The sequence below is a fragment of the Neoarius graeffei genome, chromosome 25, assembly GCF_027579695.1.
Source record: "Neoarius graeffei isolate fNeoGra1 chromosome 25, fNeoGra1.pri, whole genome shotgun sequence".
NCBI classification, from domain to species: Eukaryota; Metazoa; Chordata; class Actinopteri; order Siluriformes; family Ariidae; genus Neoarius; species Neoarius graeffei.
In genome coordinates, this window is record NC_083593.1 from 13,071,231 (window position 1) to 13,090,453 (window position 19,223).

Consider the following 19,223-nt stretch of genomic DNA (forward strand, 5'->3'; position numbering starts at 1 on the left):
CAGTATCTGTTGGCGTTGTCGGTGACAACAAGCCACAGCACCAAGACCAGCAACACTAACGACTCCATGTCCTCCACGTTTATTGTTTACTATCCGGGTCGTGAGACTACCGCTTAAAAGCTCACTGATATCACTGTTTGCGCCGCCTAACGACATCACGTGACGTCCACCCACTTTCGCTAACTCCACCCAATGTGTCCACCCACTTCCAGCCAGCACGGTTCAGCGCGGTTGTAGTCGAAATGCAACTCCAACAGCCCCGCTCAGCTCAACTCAGCCCAACTCAGCACCGCACGGCTCAGCCCAACTCAGCCGCGTTGGTAGTGGAAAAGCGGCATTAGATGAGCGTCTGCATGCAGAATTTTCCCAGCACGGCCAGCGAGCGTCTGATCTGCCTAGTAATAGTAATGAAATGAAAGAAAAGAAAGCGGTGGTAATCATAACATTCGTAACTACTTCAGCATTATGTTTACTGGAAATGTTTGAGAGACACTCATTATTTTCAAGAAAAACGATCTGAAAATGGGAAATAGAGAGGAAAAAAAAACACGACATCCATGTGTGGCTTTACTGTGGTTAAAAAAAAAAAATGACTGCCTTTGACTTGAACATTTTCAGTTTCCTATTTCAGCATTCAGGCTGTGCGAGAGAGAGAGAGAGAGAGAGAGAGGGAAAGGGCTGGAAGGAAAGAGGAACAGCAAACCGTCAATACCTCAGCAGCCATTAATCTCACTGACAGCAGCCCATTCGCTTGCGTGTTGGGGCTGTAATCTCTGTTTGTCTGCTGTCCCACGCCTACGAATACTCCGCTGTACAACCGGACTTCACAAAGGATATACATGAATACACCGGCGTGACCAGGACTCACACGGATTACCATCACTCTCTGAGTTTTCCACAGAGCCCTGAGTGCTTCTGTATTTTAAGCCACACACACAAAAGGAAAAAAATGCTCACAAAAACACAATAAAAGAGTGTTTAGTCTGCTCTCGTTTCTATGGTATATCCACTTATGCCATTCCACTGCGTGGGTGTGTCCTAAACGATCTGACTCACTGGTAAGAACAACACTGAAAATTCCCATCAATACTCGAGAATGAGTTCACAGGTCAGGAAGACGCAACATGAGGTGGACTGAATATCCAAAACATCAAATAGAGTGTAATTCAAAAAATAAAAGTGTGCACACAGGAAGAGACGAGCAGGGAACAGTGAAATTTGGTGAACTGCAGCGACGACGGTTGATATAACCGTTGATGATGCAAAGTGGGCGGGTACCAAGTTAAACTAATCTGGATTACCAATGGGAGCGAAGGATATCGTTGACTGAAGGCCTCTGCATGCTCGTGCGACAAGGCTTTCGCAGATAGCTTTTCGCAGACAGTTGTAATTTATCGTTGAGCGGGGAGTAATAGGCGTGCGCGATGTTATTCACCGGCACAACGCAAGGAGGCGCGAAGTCGTTAGGAGTAGTTGGTGGGTGTGGTTAGTGGAGTGTTTATCCTCCGGTTACTTATAATGACTAGAACTTTTTTTTTTTAATAATGACTAGAACTGGAGTCGTATAGATGTACGTACTTCCTCAATCAACCGCTCTTCATGCTGCTCCATCTTCGCTCGTGTTTTTAAAAAAGCCGGTCGTGAAAACAAACCAAACCGGGAAAGTAGGGAAGCGGAAGTGCATGTACAGCGGATGTAGAGTGGACCAATCAGAGCCCTCTTGTCTGCGGCGCTGTCTGCGAGGCTTCTGCGGTGGTCATAATTTTTGGGAGGTGCGCGCAGAGCGTCTGCGAAGGTGGGGGGGCTACGCAGACACGGTCTGCGATGCTATCTGCGAGGACTGGGTTGTCAGCATAAATTGGCCTTGACAGATGACACCACCATTTACCGACTGTCCTAACAACTTCTCCACTTCAACTTCCATTAAAGGAGGGCTTTGAGTAAACGTTTCTTCTTCTTCCTCTTTTTTTTTTTAATTGCAAAGAAACATCTTGAAATTCTTGTCCACGTTAATCGCACGCACGCGCTGCAGCTATGGCAGACGGGGATTCATGGCGAAAAATCCCGGAGAACATAAAATTAAAAGAAAAAAAAATAATTTCCTTTAAGTGATTTTACATATGGAGTCCAGCAGAATTCTTGTAATGTTCGAGGTTTCGCATTTTACTCTTGTGGGGATAATGTAAAACAGCACACAGTTTCTGATTACTGTAACAGAGTGCACAATGTTCTAATACATGCCACTAGGAAGAGTTTCTGACCAAAAGCTCAGCCTGTCCTACAGCGCACACACACACACACACACACACACACACACACGTGTATATACTGTATCACTGCAAAAAATGGCCTTTCAAAAATAAGAAATAAAAGATTAAAACAAAGCTTATTTGCTTGAATCAGGTGAAAAAAAATCTGCCAATGGAACTAGTCAAATTTGACTTGGTAAGATTTCTTAAAATAAGATGAAAAATCTAACCTGTTTTTAGATTAAATAACTCCAAAATAAGATTGGGGAACTTATTATGCGAGATCTGATTATTTTGAGTTAATCAAAATAGTTCTTATAACAAGATCGTACTTCTTACATTTAGCTGTTCAAGTCATTTTTATTTATTTCAGTTTAAGGGTATTTCACTTAAATTCATGACAAAGTCTTAGCAGTAAAAACTGAATTTAAGATAAATATACTAATATTAGGATTGTTAAATTCTACAACTAAGCATTGCTAGCTTAAAAGATTCTCCTTTTGTGGCCTGTAATTAGTAAAATACTCTAGATATGAGACCAGAGACTATCTTGAATCAAGTTGACGACACGTGTAGCATTGCAACAAGTTTATTTTTTTTCCCTTTTCAACATTCAAACATTAAAACATCTCTTAAGATTCCACTTCCCCAGGACCTCAGGCACCAAAAAAAAAAAAAAAAAAAAAAGTCTACGCATTTTGACTTACAGTGCTTACACAATGCCAAAGCAACAATGCATTTTGGGGGCACTGACTATTCATGTGTACGAGGGGTTTACAAGATTAGGCACAAAAACAAACAAACAAACAAAAACCACTGAACTTAACTCACAGCATTCCAAAAAGACCTCACTAAAACGCCCTCCACTCACTCATAGCCTTTTTGAAGACATTTGTCTGGTCTAGAGTATGTACAGCATCTAGCGCAGACCTGGGCATTTTCCGGCCCGTGGGCCGCATCCGGCCCTTTGGTTCATTCTGACCGGCCCGCGTAAGGTTAATTAGAAATTACAAAATAAACGTATTTTCTAATTTTACCTCATGCATGGACTGAATGTGCATTGCTTTTATTTTGAAGTTGTGTTCAACAAAAACGCAATGCGTGCGACATGAACATGACATGAAATCCCACGAAACCTAATCCGGCGATAACTACTTCCGTAATTTGTCCAGACCAACCACAAACTTGTATGTCATCCTTCAAACGATCCAGCCAATCACATAGTGTGACGTCACCAGCAGGCGCCGGAGCCCGAGCCGATCTGTAGATCTGATACCTACACCGAATCGACTGATGATCATCTGTCAGCTGTGCTTCGCATCTCCACCTCAGACATTCAACCTGACTCTGATGCACTCGTTAAAGACCAACAGAGACTAGATTTCTCTCACTGAACAAATTAAAAACACCAAATGAGGTGATTAGACTACAAATGTGGGCATCATTATTATAATATGATGTATCTTGCTTGATATTTGGAGCAGAAAGACAATATTGTGATGTCTTTATTGTGTTTTGGGGTGAATGTGACTGAAAAAAAAAAAGTACAAACGTTCACATTTTGTTAACCATTGTTTTGGGAAATTTGATTGAATAAATGACATTTTTTGTAAGGCAACCTCGTTTTTTCCATACTCTTACCAGTCTTAGCAGCTTGTAAAAACAATGTTATTTATTGCTTTATATAAAGAAATACAATTAATATTATGCAGAATTTAGTTCAGCCTTATGGTCCGGCCCTCCACAAAATTTTCTGTTTCTCATGTGGCCCTATGGAAAAAATAATTGCCCACCCCTGATCTAGAAGGAGCTCACTCTGAATGACTGAGAAAACAGTCGCAGTAAACTTAGGATCTGTAAGGTGGAGTTGAATTGTAATGAAAGATTCAAAGATTTCAGTAAAGTTCATTTATTCCCAAAACAAGCATACTTTGTTTTTTTTCTTGAAACAAGATGAACCGCATTTGACAAATGTCCAAAATGTACTTACTTGTTTAAAAAAAACAAAAAACTTGTTTTATTTTCAAAGGTGCTCCAAATAAAACTTTTTCAAGACATTTTGTCTATACAAGATTTTCAAGATGGACTGTCTAAAAACTAGCCTTTCTAGCTAAATGAGGTTTTGCTTGTTGGGCAATTATGTCTTATAATAAGGGTGGCTAGATGTTTTGACTTGAAAATAGACAAATAAACTTCCTAAGATTTTTATTTTTTGCAGTGCATGTACACATGATCCAAAGCACACAAGGTAAACGCAGGATTTAAGACGTTTCTTATGAAATGCACACGAAAGGCTCTTTAAGCAAATTTAAACACTGGTGTATAGTGCAAGATGACCAAGTATAATTATTTCTCCCTTCATGCATATGTCAGAAAAGGATAGGATTTTGGTAAAAAGCCCCAAATGAAGCATGTCTTTCCGGGATTTTCTTTAATTGGGCGAGCGACAGTGACTGCAAGTCACAAAAGAGGCCAAGGCCCTGAGACAATGAGCACATTCTAACTAGACAAACCCAAACCAATTACCGCTGCCGTCACATCCGATATCACTGTGTTTAATGAATACATGAAAATATGCCATTGAAATGAGATTAAAATGTGCTCGGCGTCACGCAAATTACCGGCGAGCACAAGTGGCGGGTTTCACGCCGCGCGACAGCTGCGCGGTTGAAGAAAAGATGCAGAAAATCACGCGAAGGATGTCATTTCATTGCCGGCTGCATTCATGTCCTTCATTGTCGTCGTGAAGGCTGGAGACGATTTTGCCATAAAAAGTACGATCTGCCTTATTTCACGCTCCTTCATCTCCGCTTTAAATCGGGGCTTAAGCTGAGACAAAGCTTTCAGTGAGGGACGGGAATCGGAATCATACGCTCCATCGTGGCCTCTCTGCTTCGCAGTTCATCCTATAAACCGCAAACCTTGCTTCAGCGAACCATTACTGTTCTACATCTGTATAATGTGCAAGGATACCGAGCTAGGTTTTTTCTGCAAGTCTGAGTCCATACGGCTTACTTCCTCTCAGTTTTCCACCCTCTAGAGCTTTATCTTTAGCGTTTGGAATATAAGTGTCTAACGCCATAAAATTTTAATGTTTTCTTTTCTGAGGTCTGCGTTTTTATTAGCCAGAAGCACACGCTGTGAATATTCTAGGGGAGCGCAGGAGGAGATATGCGTGGATGTATACAGTCACGTGTGGTGATGTTTAATCTGTAATGTGGGGAGGATGAGAAGATTTCTCTTGCAGGAAAAAAAATAATAATAATAACAACGTGACGATGTTGGACTGGACTACAAAGACAGGGTGATGAGGCGCGCTGCTTTGGGAAAGCGATTCACTAGCCATACACGCAGCTTTTAATTTTCATGGCTTTATTGACAGACTGCAAGCCTCATTTCACTGTAAAAATCCTCAATGCATCAATATTTATGACCAAATTCCATCATGCTCACTCAAAGCTCGAGCTTTAATTAATGATGCAGTCACATATTATACTTAATGAGCCAATATTTAATATTCTGCAGCAAGAAGAAAGTTTTAGTCAATGTTCAAATCTCTCACACACACACACACACACACACACACACACGGGTGATTCTCATGAAGACCTTCACATTAACGTAAAAAAGTTTTTCACCTCATTTCAGTATTTTTTCAAGTTGAGAGCCTAAAATAGAGTGTGAACTTTACTATGTTGACCTTTTTTTAATGGAAAAATATTTTAATGGAATTTTATTCTTATTTGAGGCTTACATGACCCAGAATAATTCTCATCACCGTTACAGTGATGAAGCTAGATCATGAGTTTAAAACATTTGACAATTTATTTCATATTTCCACAAAATATCCCATTAAATGAACAGCACAGTCCATGACAATTACTTTATATATATTTTTTGACATTTATTTATTGCCCTCACAGTGCATGGTAATGAGAATTATTGAGTAACGGTAATGAGATACTCTTGGCTAATTTCACAAATAACCTGAAATGCTAGCATGCTAGCAACCTATAACTTTGCCACATGTTAAAGCCTTATATTGTGATAATCATAAAATAATATATGTTTTTATTTTTAAAAGTAATGAGTATTAAACCATAACGGTAATGATAATAGTGTAACTGAGGACAGATTTAGCAACATTAACATAAATATCACAAAGTAAGAGAAGAGTGAGCAACTGACCTTGTCTCCATTTTGAATCTTGTATCTGAAGTGATGCATCATGGGATAGCTGATCAATTTAAAGGCATGGTGTACTTTTTATAGGGGGTGAAATCATGAAACGGTAATGAGAAACATTTGGTTACACAGTTATTTTGTTTAAAATCAAGTACCTTTTTTTGTTCAACACAAAAAATATTAATATTACGCATAAATATAGATGTTTTAAAATAACTTTACACTGTATTATTTTTTTATATAATTAGGTATTTTTATATGATTTAAAGTAAACATTAAAAAAAGGGATGCGGACACATAACGGTAATGAGAATTTCCATAGATTTTTTGTTTAATTGATATAAAAAATTAGTTTATATGATGATGAAAACCATTTGTCCATACAGTGCTCCCTATTTTCTTTACACAAAATATCAGAGTTTATGTGAATTAAGTATTGATTTTGGAAAATGCGTCCTGGACATGTTCACTGCAGCTTCATGAGAATCACCCACATACCTAACCGCCTTCATCCAAGATCTCATTCAGCATCATGAGAAGGGATTCGTTTTATAGCAGTGGGAAAGTGCTGCTGAGGGTGTGTGTGTGTCCTTTACATGCTGCAGGTGTGTAGAAAGGGAATTGCGGCAGGATTGTGAGCTGCAGTAATTAGACAGACGTGGGCAAGGAGTGTTTATGAAATGAGACCAGGTGCTGCGGAGCAGATGATGCCATTAGACAGCACTGCTTACAGGAGCCTCGCCCATCAGGAGGTCCGTGCCAATGATTCCTCACACACATGTATGAATACACACACTGGGGTAAACATAATACATTTGGGCGTGTGCATAATTGCACAAAGACATGTCTTTCTTAGGGCTGGTTTACGTATTTGCAAATTAGCTGAAAACGGAAGTGGGTGGAGCTTAATGGGTCATGAGGCATTTTGCTTTGAATCAAGAAATAAGCTGAAGCAAGGATTTTGTGCCTACACCTTACAGATCCTGAGATGTGATGCAAGCACAGACTGTGTTTGGGTCATACAGCAGTGTGATCAGTCAATCTGACCCATCCCGTGTGTGTCTGAGCAGCACAGAGAGTATTACTTATTAACCAAGGTTTTTTTTTTTTTTTTTGGTGGTTACCTGCTCTCACTCCACACCACCAGAGGACCCCATCATCCGAGTACTAACCCACTTCCAGCTTACCTAGCTCGCCTGATTCCCATCACCTTATAAACTCTAAATGGATTCTGGTTAACTTTTACGAAGTCTTGCCTACTTCGTTTATTATTTCAAACTTGAGAACCTTCTCATGTTGGGACAAAGACACAAGTCTTAGACAAGTCTTATGTAAGGTCCATTGTAGAGTACGGCTGTCCACTATGGGCGCTGCGTCTTCGATGTGATGATATCAAGATTGAGAGCGTACAAAAATCCTTAAGCGCTATCCCTTACGAAGGCGCCGTGAGCGATACGCCATTATCTTGATCTGGAAGATCCAGAACAATCTTGTACCCAATTGTATCAATATTGAGTTCAATGAATCTGCTAGAAAAGGAATGACATGCATCAGATCTCTTGGCAATTCATGGTACAGCAGTGTCAACACGATTATATCCAACTCTTTCTCATCGGTCGCACCAGCTGTCTACAACGTGGTGCCAGTATACATCAAGTCAATCCCTACCCTGATGAGGTTCAAGACAGAACCTGATAAGTGGCTCGGATCATTCCCTGACACCCCACCGACACCCGGGTACCTCGGTGCGAATAGGAGCTTGTTGGATCGGTAGCAAGTGTTAATAGGTGCTACCCTGGGAATCGGTGATATGCTTGGCCTGAGTGATCAAGCTTGAAGCCGATTCAAGGTATCCAAGGTAAGGTATTGGACACTGTGTGTGTATGCGTATCTTTTTTTTTTTTTTTAATCTTTTAGTTTGTTGTCTTTGTTGTTTTTGCCTGTCCCTTTGGATTAGTTCAATGGTTGTTTACCTTTCTGATTTTGTGGCTTGGCCTGTTTTCCTGACTATGATTTGATGTCTTGTTCTGTTCAGTAAACTCTGAAATTTAGACCATACACTGCAGCTGTGTGACTGTTACACTTTTGGCCTGGTCTACGTGATTCTTTTTAGGGAAGAAATAATAATAATAATAATAATAATAATAATAATCTCATCTCATTATCTCTAGCCGCTTTATCCTTCTACAGGGTCGTAGGCAAGCTGGAGCCTATCCCAGCTGACTACGGGCGAAAGGCGGGGTACACCCTGGACAAGTCGCCAGGTCATCACAGGGCCGACACATAGATACAGACAACCATTCACACTCACATTCACACCTACGGTCAATTTAGAGTCACCAGTTAACCTAACCTGCATGTCTTTGGACTGTGGGGGAAACCGGAGCACCCGGAGGAAACCCACGCGGACACGGGGAGAACATGCAAACTCCACACAGAAAGGCCCTCGCTGGCCACGGGGCTCGAACCCGGACCTTCTTACTGTGAGGCGACAGCGCTAACCACTACACCACCATACCGCCCCAATAATAATAATAATAATAATAATAATAATCCAAACAAAAACAATTAAGTTCCAGCACTGCATGCTTGGACCTCTAAAAAGAAGGAGAAAAATCTGGGGAAGAAAAAAAAACAACAACAAAATAAGAGTGCTCTCATACCCCTTTTCCACCAAATCAGTTCCAGGGCTGGTTCGGGGCCGGTGCTGGTGCTAGTTTACAACTCGTTCAACTTGCGAGCCAGCTGAGAACCAGTTTGCTTTTCCATAGCTCGCGGTGCTAAGGGAAGCCACATCATTACGTCGCTGTATACGTCAGTTACGTTGCTACGTTTGCAAAAACCTTGAATACTGAAGCAAAAACAACACGGAAGAAGCAGCAGCAGCAACAACAACAATAATAATAATAATGGATGACTTCGCGTTTGTACAGCTGCTGCTTCTCGTCGCTTAAAAATGACGATCTTTCGTGGTCTTGTTATTGTTGTTGGTCTTAACAACTCCGCCCCCCCCGCTGACGTAAGTGGTTCTTTCCTCTGGCCCAGCAGAGAGTTGGTGCTAGCCTGGAACCGGTTTTTCTGGCCCCAGAGCCAGTTCTTTGTCAGTGGAAACAGAAAACCCGGTTCCAAACTAAGCACTGGCCCCGAACCAGCCCTGGAACTGCTTTGGTGGAAAAGGGGCATGAGAGCACAATATCCCCCGCTGGCAACTAGGCCATAACTCTGGCAAAATTTGACTGAATTGAACGAAATTGCAATATGCAATATGAAATTCCTCCAAAAACTGTGAGAGGAGTTGATTTCAGAAGGCGAGGACCCTTCCCAGGACAGACGGATGGACGGACATCGCCACGACATAATCTCCCTTCGGGCCTTTCGGCCAGCGCGGGATAATAAAAATTGTGAGGGGGGTTGATTTCAGAAAGCAAGCACACCTTGATGAAATTGCCAAAGTACAAGTTTGTTAATAATCAGGGCAGAACTCTGGTAAAATTTGCCCAAATTAAACGAAATTTCAATCTGCGTATAACTGTCATATAACAAAGCCTTTTGCCAAGTTTGGTAAAATTCCTCCACAAATTGTGAGAGGAGTTGATTTCAGAAGAACATACACCCTCATGAAATTGTCAAAGTACGTACAAGTTATTTAATCAAGGGCCACAACTCTGGTAAAATGCGACCGAATTGAACAAAATTACAATATGCGTACTACCGACATATAACAAGGCCTTTTGCCAAGTTTTGTGAAATTCCTCTAACAACTGTGAGGGGAGTTGATTTCAGAAGGAAAACGCAAAGTATTATTTTGTTAATCAAGGGTTGTAACTCTGGTAAAATTTGACCAAATTTAACGAAATTATAATATGCATATTACCGATATAGAACAAAGAATCCTGCCAAGTTTCGTGAAATTCCTCCAAAAACTGTGAGAGGAGTTGATTTCAGAAGGTGAGCGCCCTTTCCCAGGATGGATGGATGGACAGATAGATATACATCGCCACGATATAATCCCCCTTCGGGCCTTTCAGCCAGCGGAGGATAAAAAACCAAAAGCTTGGTCTCATAAAACATCGTATCCATTACAATAGGTTCTTGGACCCCTAATAATAAAGAGCAAATCTTTTAAACGCTTATTTAAAAATGCAATAACAGGCATCCATTAGCAGTCGGCAGCCACCTGCTCCTTACACTGCAAGTACAATCTGCCTTATTTAATGCGCTTTTCATCTCGCCTTTAAATCAGGGCTAAGCTGATACAAATCTCTCAGTAACCGAGTGAATTATACGATCCATCACATTATTCCAGTGGCTTCTCTCTTTATCTGCCATTCAGCCCAGCGCAATGGGGTTTTTTTTAATATATATATCGTTTTCTTTCACGAACACCACCAGCCCAGCGAAACCAAAACAACCCACGTCCTTCTTGGAGCACATGTGAATTTATTATTCATGACACTGAATGTGGAAACATTGACAGAGCTCACATTCTCCTTCTTGAGCCTGCAATACAGGGGGGGGGAAGAAAAAAAAAAAGCTAAAGGTACAGCTGAACATGATATATTCACTTCTCATAACCAAGTAAACACAAGCTTCTACATTATCCAGGAGCGATGCTCGAAAAGTGTTTTATGGTTCAGTAATTCATTCATAAATTATGGCATTTGAGTGCGTCACTTCTGACTCACATACAAATCTTCATTAAAGCCTGATTATAGTAAAGAGTTCTTCAGAGTGCTACTCGTCTAACCCTAGCAATGTATAATTCATTATATTTTAATTGTGGTCAGGATTTAGGGCATCCTTAATTAATTAAACTTGGACCACAGTGCGGCTGAATTCTCGATTCTGATTGGCCAGAAGGTTGATTCGTTTTCTGGAACAGCAGCTCGGACGGTAGTGCTGACGTCAAGACAAATCGCAGGTTTAGATTAAACGCGCTCGTTCTAACGTGTTCCGATTTTCTACCGACAGCTCATGTGCAGGGACTGGTACAGCTCCAACGCTGACGTGGAGAAGTTTTCTGTTGATGTCGTCCGTTTCGCGGTTTTGTAAGGGTCGCTGCTTTGTAACATGCTGGAAAGTCTTCAGGACAGAGGAATAATACGGAGGTGCCATCACTTAAAAGCGCTTTACTCACCAATACTCGGCTCGATCATTCACACACGCATCCGTCTCCTTAACGCCGCTCCTTATTGACAGATTATCAGTCTATACTCTGAGGTGCCTACTGGGACACGGTGATAAAGGACAGGAGAGGGGAAAAAGGCTACTATGAGCATCACAGTGACCTTCTGAAGTGACTAATGAAGAACCGGAACAGATCAGGGCTGCAGTTTATCTTCTCCTCCTCTCACACACACACACATTTCCCACCACATAAGCTACATCTACCTCGTTAGCTCCATCCATTCTGCCACTGAGAATGTGACACCCTCCACTACCCAGCATGCAATGCAATGCAGCCGCAGTGGAAGTGTGTGTGATGGGAGAGGCATTAATTTCTGCCAACATGTTGTAGTACGTGTGAACGTAGCCTGGCGTGCGAGCAGAGAACGGCGAGCTGTAGAAAAATAAAGGAGGGGTTCCCCATTCCCACCTTGCACACACAGTGAAGGGCATCTAGAGGGGAAGGGGGGGGGGAGGGTGTTGGAAAACCCATGCTGTGAAAAATCTAAAACTCCTTATGAAAGCCTTATTCATAGTCGAAGTGCACATTTTTAGGTTCTGTCTATTCCACAGAGGGAAATAAAAAAACACATTCCTGTTACAACACGCAATGTCACTCGAATGTGGGCTAAAAATGCCATTGTTTTGGTGTGATGTAGAAATTTATGAGTGACCAAATCAAATGGAAAATAAACGAGTGCTCTGAGAGCATAATACCCTCTGCTGGTGACTACAGTAGGCCATAACTCTAGTAAAATGCAACTGAATTGAACGAAATCGAGATATGCGTATTACCGACCTATAACAAAGAATCCTGCCAAGTTTCGTGAAATTCTTCCAAAAACTGTGAGAGGAGTTGATTTCAGAAGGCGAGGACCCTTCCCAGGACGGACGGATGGACGGACATCGCCACGACATAATCTCCCTTCGGGCCTTTCGGCCAGCGCGGGATAATAAAAATTGCGAGGGGAGTTGATTTCAGAAAGCAAGCACACCTTGATGAAATCACCAAAGTACAAGTTTGTTAATAATCAGGGCAGAACTCTGGTAAAATTTGCCCAAATTAAATGAAATTTCAATCTGCGTAGAACTGTCATATAACAAAGCCTTTTGCCAAGTTTGGTGAAATTCCTCCACAAATTGTGAGAGGAGTTGATTTCAGAAGAACGTGCACCCTCAAAACTCTGGGAAAATTTTCACCAACGAAATTAAATCGCAATACGCGTATTACCGACATATAACAAGGCCTTTTGCCTAAAGTTGCGAGAGGAGTTGATTTCAGAAGGAAAACACTCTCATGAAATTGTCAGAGTATAATTTTGTTAATCAAGGGCTGTAACTCTGGTAAAATTCGACCCAATTTAACAAAATTACAATATGCATATTACCTAGCCTGGCAAGCCAGACTAAATGTGAATATTTAGTCTGGCCTCGATCCGTAGACATTTCTGAAGGGTGTGGGTAGGAACAACCCGCTGTCTTTCAAACTGTCTCTGTGCGTATAGGCCAACGCTCTGACCAATCAGCGCAACAGTGACTGTGACGTAGTCAGAGCGACAGAAAGCAGTGGGGGAGGCCTTGAAATAAATAATTTTTCAAAATGCGTATTAATTAATAAACAGGTTCTAGATATTAAGAAGTTTGGAGATAATGACCACAAGTTTGGAGTCTGTACCACATACACATTTTTTTCCAAGTGTTTTTCAAGGGTTTGCTTAAACTGTTTGAGAATTTTTATTTAGTGGTGTTTGGTGAAATAATTTCCCTTAAATTTAAAATAACGGGAAAATAAGAAACAATCAAAAAGTAATGTTTCAAAGCTGTTTATTAATTCTTCATACTGCACAAACTAGCCCCATCCTTTTGGCTACGAGCGGAGCCAGCTGGTAGATCAGACTTTTGCCATAGCCGGTCGGCAAAACAGCGAAAACGTCCTTCTTGAAAAGGAATGAGCGGAGAGCCTCTTCCTGCTCATGTTTCAACGAAAACTCCAAGTCTAATTCTTCTAAAACTGATTCCAAAGCGGAGTCAAACGCACGCTGTTCACTAGCCGTAGCCATCTTTCCTGCTGTGCTTTCTCCAGCGTCGCGCAGCTTTGTCGTCACTCCTGCAAAAGCCCGCCCAAAGAATCCAAACAAAAACCTTGCGTTGTGATTGGCGGGCACGATTTGATGCCCGGGGTGTTTTTGTTTATATGGTGCGAGGCTAGACCCATTCGCTAGGCAAAAATATTTTTGGCCGCTAGACGGTTGGGTCTAGTTTACTAGGCTACATACTACCGACATATAACAAAGAATCCTGCCAAGTTTCGTGGAATTCCTCTAACAATTATGAGAGGAGTTGATTTCAGAAGGTGAGCGCTCTTCCCTGGATGGACAGATGGAAATCGCCACGACATAATCCCCCTTCGGGCCTTTCAGCCAGCGGGGGATACAAAAATAAAGAAGTATTTTTTCATTCAGTACTATTTCCTATCTTTCATAAATATGAATCTCCTGAATATAAACTTGCTCCAAATTCTTCATCAACGATCACTTTTACGGCTAATTTCACAGATGAGATTATTACTGTTCACACGGCGTCTTGATTAGTCCTGTACTTATCCTTGTACGCGTCCCTAAGCTTGCATTAAAACAAACAAACAAACAGGCTGTTTGTTGTTTTGAAGCTAATCACAGACTAATCATTAAAAATGCACCGCTATGTGAGACGACTTTATTCCAGATTTTGGGGTGTGAATACTTGTTCTCGCTGTGCAGTTGAGCGGAGAGCAGACAGAACTCCAGACTGAGAATGAATGCAGGAACAACCAATGAACCGAACAAGAGCACAGACAAAAACATTCATCACTTCCTCAGTCGAAAGCTGTGGCTGGCTGATAAAATCAAAGATGACTTCTTTCATCGCAAGTCGCAGCAATTAGTCAAGTAGTCTGAGGCCACTACAAGTCCTTTCAGCCGTTTTAGCTGTTTGAGGAGTGCATTTGAAAACGAATCAGTAATCTATCCATGTGCTTTCTGTTCTTTCTTTTTCTGCTGGTGAATAAAATTGTCTTATATTATTGCCTAAGAGCGTTTCGTCTATTAGCCGGGAACACACGACACTGACTCAAGTGCCATGAGAGTCATTCCAGGATGATTTATTGTCATTATGCTTGTCGTAAATTGGATTTCTTTCTTTCTTTTTTTAATATGAGTAAATAATTAAGGAATGCTGGTTGCGACATTTAACAGTGAATAAAAAAACGGGTTAAATTTTACTTCTGTTCATGGTTGTGGACTCATACAATCATATCCTACTGTGTACACAGACACACACTTACCTCTCTGTCCTTCAGCTTCATGGCCAGGACAAGCTGGTTCCTGTGATTGGTCAGGGCCTCGCGGTAATTGCTCTTGGAGAAGAAGGCCGAGCCGAGGTTCCCGTGAGCCCTGCACTCACCTGCCTGGTCACCTGCAAGAGACGACGAGTCAGCAGTTCAGACAAACACACACGCCTGGCTGTGCTCACACACTCCCTCGACTGCCACCTCAAAGACGTGACATTCAGTGACTCTTTCAGAATGACAAATCATCACACACAAACGCACTCACGTCAACACTGTTTCTACTCGTACGTAGAAACGTGACTTGCTGATATTTCTGCTGACGGAACGAAAACTCCATGACTCCGAAGTGTTGCAAAAGTGCTGTCATGCTGATTTAATCTGCCTCATATTACTGTACGCTTTCAAGATTAAAACTGGACAAAGAGATTCATGTACGAGCCAATGGAGTGTTTCCCACATCTGTCACGTCTTATGAAAGACAGGCAGCTGGTGAGACGAATCAACTGTGAATGATATGATGTGAGCAGGACGACACAAAACGCTCACAGCGCTTTCATCCGCCAGGACAGGATTAGAGTAATGGCACTAAGTACTGAGTTGTGTACAAAAAGAGAACATGGCGAGCTTGATCCAGGGGCCCCGCTCAAAGATAACATCGCGATGACATCATGGCAGTGGAGTAAGAATCTCCAGCTAGCGCACAGCACAGACTCTCACACACGCATGCTCTTGTATTGCCAGCTTTCCGGGAGTTTTTCTTTTAAGCTCCGTATTGTAATGATACTCATGACCATGCACCAAAAAACGTATATACTAGTGCATCTCAAAAAATTAGAATATTGTGAAAATATTTTCCATCAGTTATTTAAGAAAGTGAAAATGTTATATATTATAGACTCATTACACATAAACTAAAATGTTTCAAGCATTTTTCTATTTTAATTTTAATCAGTATGGCATACAGTACAAAAACATAAAAAAAACCCATCTCAAAATATTAGAATATTTCATTCCGAGTTTGAGTAAAACAGTATGAACACAGTGTATCTCTCGGTCTAGTTCAGTACACACAACCACAATCATGGGGAAGACTGCTGACTTGACTGTTGTCCAGAAGATGATCACTGATGCCCTCCACAAGGAGGGTAAGCCACAAAAGGTCATTGCTGATAAGGGTGGCTGGAAAAGGTGCACAAGCAACAGGGATGGCCGCAGTCTTGAGAGGATTGTCAAGAAAAGTTGATTCAAGAACTTGGGAGAGCTTCACAAGGAGTGGACTGAGGCTGGCGTCAGTGTATCAAGACACATCACGAACAGACATCTTCAAGAAAGGGGATACAGCTTTCGCATTCCTAATATCAAGCTACTCCTGAGCCAGAGACAATGTCAGAAGTGTCTTATCTGAGCTAAGGAGAGAAAGAAATGGACTGTTGCTCAGTGGTCCGAAGTCCTCTTTTCAGATGAAAGTACATTTTGCATTTAATTTGGAAATCACGGTTCTAGAGTCTGGAGGAAGAGTGGAGAGGCAGAGAATCCAAGGTGTTTGAAGCCCAGTGTGAAGTTTCCACAGTCTGTGATGATTTGGGGTACCATATCATCTGCTGGTGTTGGTCCACTGTATTTTATCAAGTCCAAAGTCAACACAGCCATCTACCAGGAGATTGTAGGGCACTTCATGCTTCCATCTGCTGACGAGCTTTTTGGAGATGCTGATTTCCTTTTCCAGCAGGACTTAGCACCTACCCACAGTGCCAAAACTACTACCAAATGGTTTGCTGACCATGATATTACTGTGTTTGATTGGCCAGCCAACTTGCCTGACCTGAACCCCATAGAGAATCTATGGGGTATTGTCAAGAGGAAGATGAGAAACACCCGACCCAAAAATACAGATACGCTGAAGGCCACTATCAAAGCAACCTGGGCTTCAATAACACCTCAGCAGTGCCACAGACTCATCACCTCCATGCCACACCACATTGATACAGTAATTCATGGTAAAGGAGACCCAACCAAGTACTGAGTGTATAAATGAATATACTTTTCAGAAGTTGGACATTTCTGTATTGTAAATCCTTTTTCTGATTGATCTTAGGGAATATTCTAATAATTTGAGATACTGGATTTCTGATTTTCATGAGCTATAAGCCATAATCATCAAAATTAAAACAAAAAAGGCTTTAAATATTTCACTTTACATGTAATGAATATAGAATATATGAAAGTTTACCTTTTTGAATTAAATTATGAAAAAAAGGAACTTGTTCATGTTATTCTAATTTTTTGAGATGCACTAGTATATACATATCACTGTTTAAATACTATAAGAACAAAATCATTAACATTCAGAGATCTCCAATCGGGTTCTGCTTTTTATTTGTCTAATAAACGATCATAAAAAACACATTTCCTAAAAATAAAGTCACTGGTTAAACTCAAATATCTTGCAATATTGCTGAAAGATTTGCCAAGAACTTGGTGATAAGGGGCCAAACTTGATATGCTGCATTAAAAACATGATCAGAAGATGATAAGGTCAGTCTATGTCCCTACCAGCACCTAGGGGCCCGAGCTGTGGGTCATAACCCAGAGTTATGAGTACAAGCAACATGAATGAGGCTCTTCCACACTCCTTATTCTTTGCAATAAAGTGAGATGTTCGGTAATCCAGAAGATGCCAGTTGAGGTGGATTAAAACAGTGTTTCTTAACCAGTGGGCTGCGAAACGCCGTCTAGTGGTTGCGATGGGTTATCGATGAAAATGTCTAGTGCGATGCTTTGCGATGGGTCATCGATGAAAATGAGGCATTTTGGTAGCGATATACTGTACACGTGAGCTAAAAGTTGTGGTCACGCAGCACTGTCACGCCTTCACGCACTACAGTCTGGTGCAGCTTGAGCGGCCGCACTTGCTCACAGAGCGTGTTGTGCGTGTGCTTGGGACCCAGTCGTTATGGGAAACGCCTGATACTGATTTGACCGCAATCAGCACACACAGATAAGGACTCTGTTTTCACAGAGACTGTGCAAAGTATTATCATCATCATCACTGTCACGTTTGTTTCGAGCCATGTTTATAACGCTGGTTAAATACTTTGCTTTAGGATTCTGCTTTGCTTTCGTTTGTGTTTTGTTTTTGTCAATATCACACCTGCTAATAAACACTCTTCTTGCACTTAAATCCGTCTACCTTGTAGTGTCCTGATCCCCAGATCTTTAACCCAGCCACATATAAAAAGTTGTACGCTTCCATGCTGTTCCAGGTTTTCATCTGTGTGTCTGTGTAGAACGATGTCGGCAGCACCAAGTAGTTTGAGATGTCGGGGAACTCAATGGATGGATCATTTTACAACTCGTAGGAAAAATCCTTCTTTGTTAGCGCGTAAGGATCGAATCCCATTGAGTGGTTTCTATATCCACTTATCTGTGAAACCGATAAAAGTTTCTTCCGGGTTCCACGTGAAGCGATAATGAGTGAAAGAGCAAAGGATTTTACCAAAAGACGATGAGAGAGGTCGCTCTTGAACCGTTCACTGTGATGGAAGGGAGCTGAGCCGAGTCGAAGAACGCTCGAGTTTGCAGTGATCACTTCGTGAAAGGTTTGTAAATTCCTCCAGTTTATTTCATTTGGACTCGCAAGTGACTTTTCTTGCCATTTTCCATTATTTCGTGATCTTTTAAAGTTCAGGAGACGCTTAAGTCCTCAGATGTGTTTTTGTTTACTGTTTAATCGCGGTCGCCATACTGTAAACTAACGCATAATACCCCGGTCTTTAAAGGGGTTTCTGTGGACCTTTGTGAATGGTTTACCTGGAAGAGACGAGCAGGGAGGATTGAGAATCGAGCGGCTGTGGTTCGTTTACATCCGATACTAAAACTCATAGCGTCCTGGCAATCATCAGCGTACAAAAAGCCCAAAAATTCCTCCTTACCCGGGCATAAACGATACAGGATTTATCTCATAGTGTCCTGATCTCCAGATCTTTAACCCAGCCACATATAAAAAGTTGTTCTCCTCCATGCTCTTCCAGGTTTTCATCTGTGTGTCCGTGTAGAACGATGTCTGTAGCACCAGGTAGTTTGAGATGTCGGGGAACTCAACGGATGGCTCATTTTCCAACTCGTAGGAAAAATCCTTCTTTGTTAGCGCATAAGGATCTAATCCCATTGAGTGGTTTCTGTATCCGCTTCTTTTGAGTGTACTTCTTGGTTTTAATAACTTACACAAACATGGCAATACGTTCTTGTGTTAATTGACCAGATTCCACTTTTGGATCATTAATCCCTTTTGACTG

At 41.5% G+C, this 19,223-nt stretch overlaps 1 protein-coding gene across 5 annotated transcripts in view; it reads right to left on the reverse strand.

The window, feature by feature from the left end:
- Positions 1–19,223, reverse strand: part of ttc28 (tetratricopeptide repeat domain 28) — a 473,297-nt gene that overhangs the window by 152,990 nt on the left and 301,084 nt on the right. For all 5 annotated transcript variants that reach the window (XM_060909515.1, XM_060909514.1, XM_060909517.1 and 2 more), the window contains one exon: positions 14,923–15,053. In XM_060909515.1, coding sequence (XP_060765498.1) covers positions 14,923–15,053 — 131 coding nt within the window. The remainder of the gene's footprint in view (positions 1–14,922; positions 15,054–19,223) is intronic.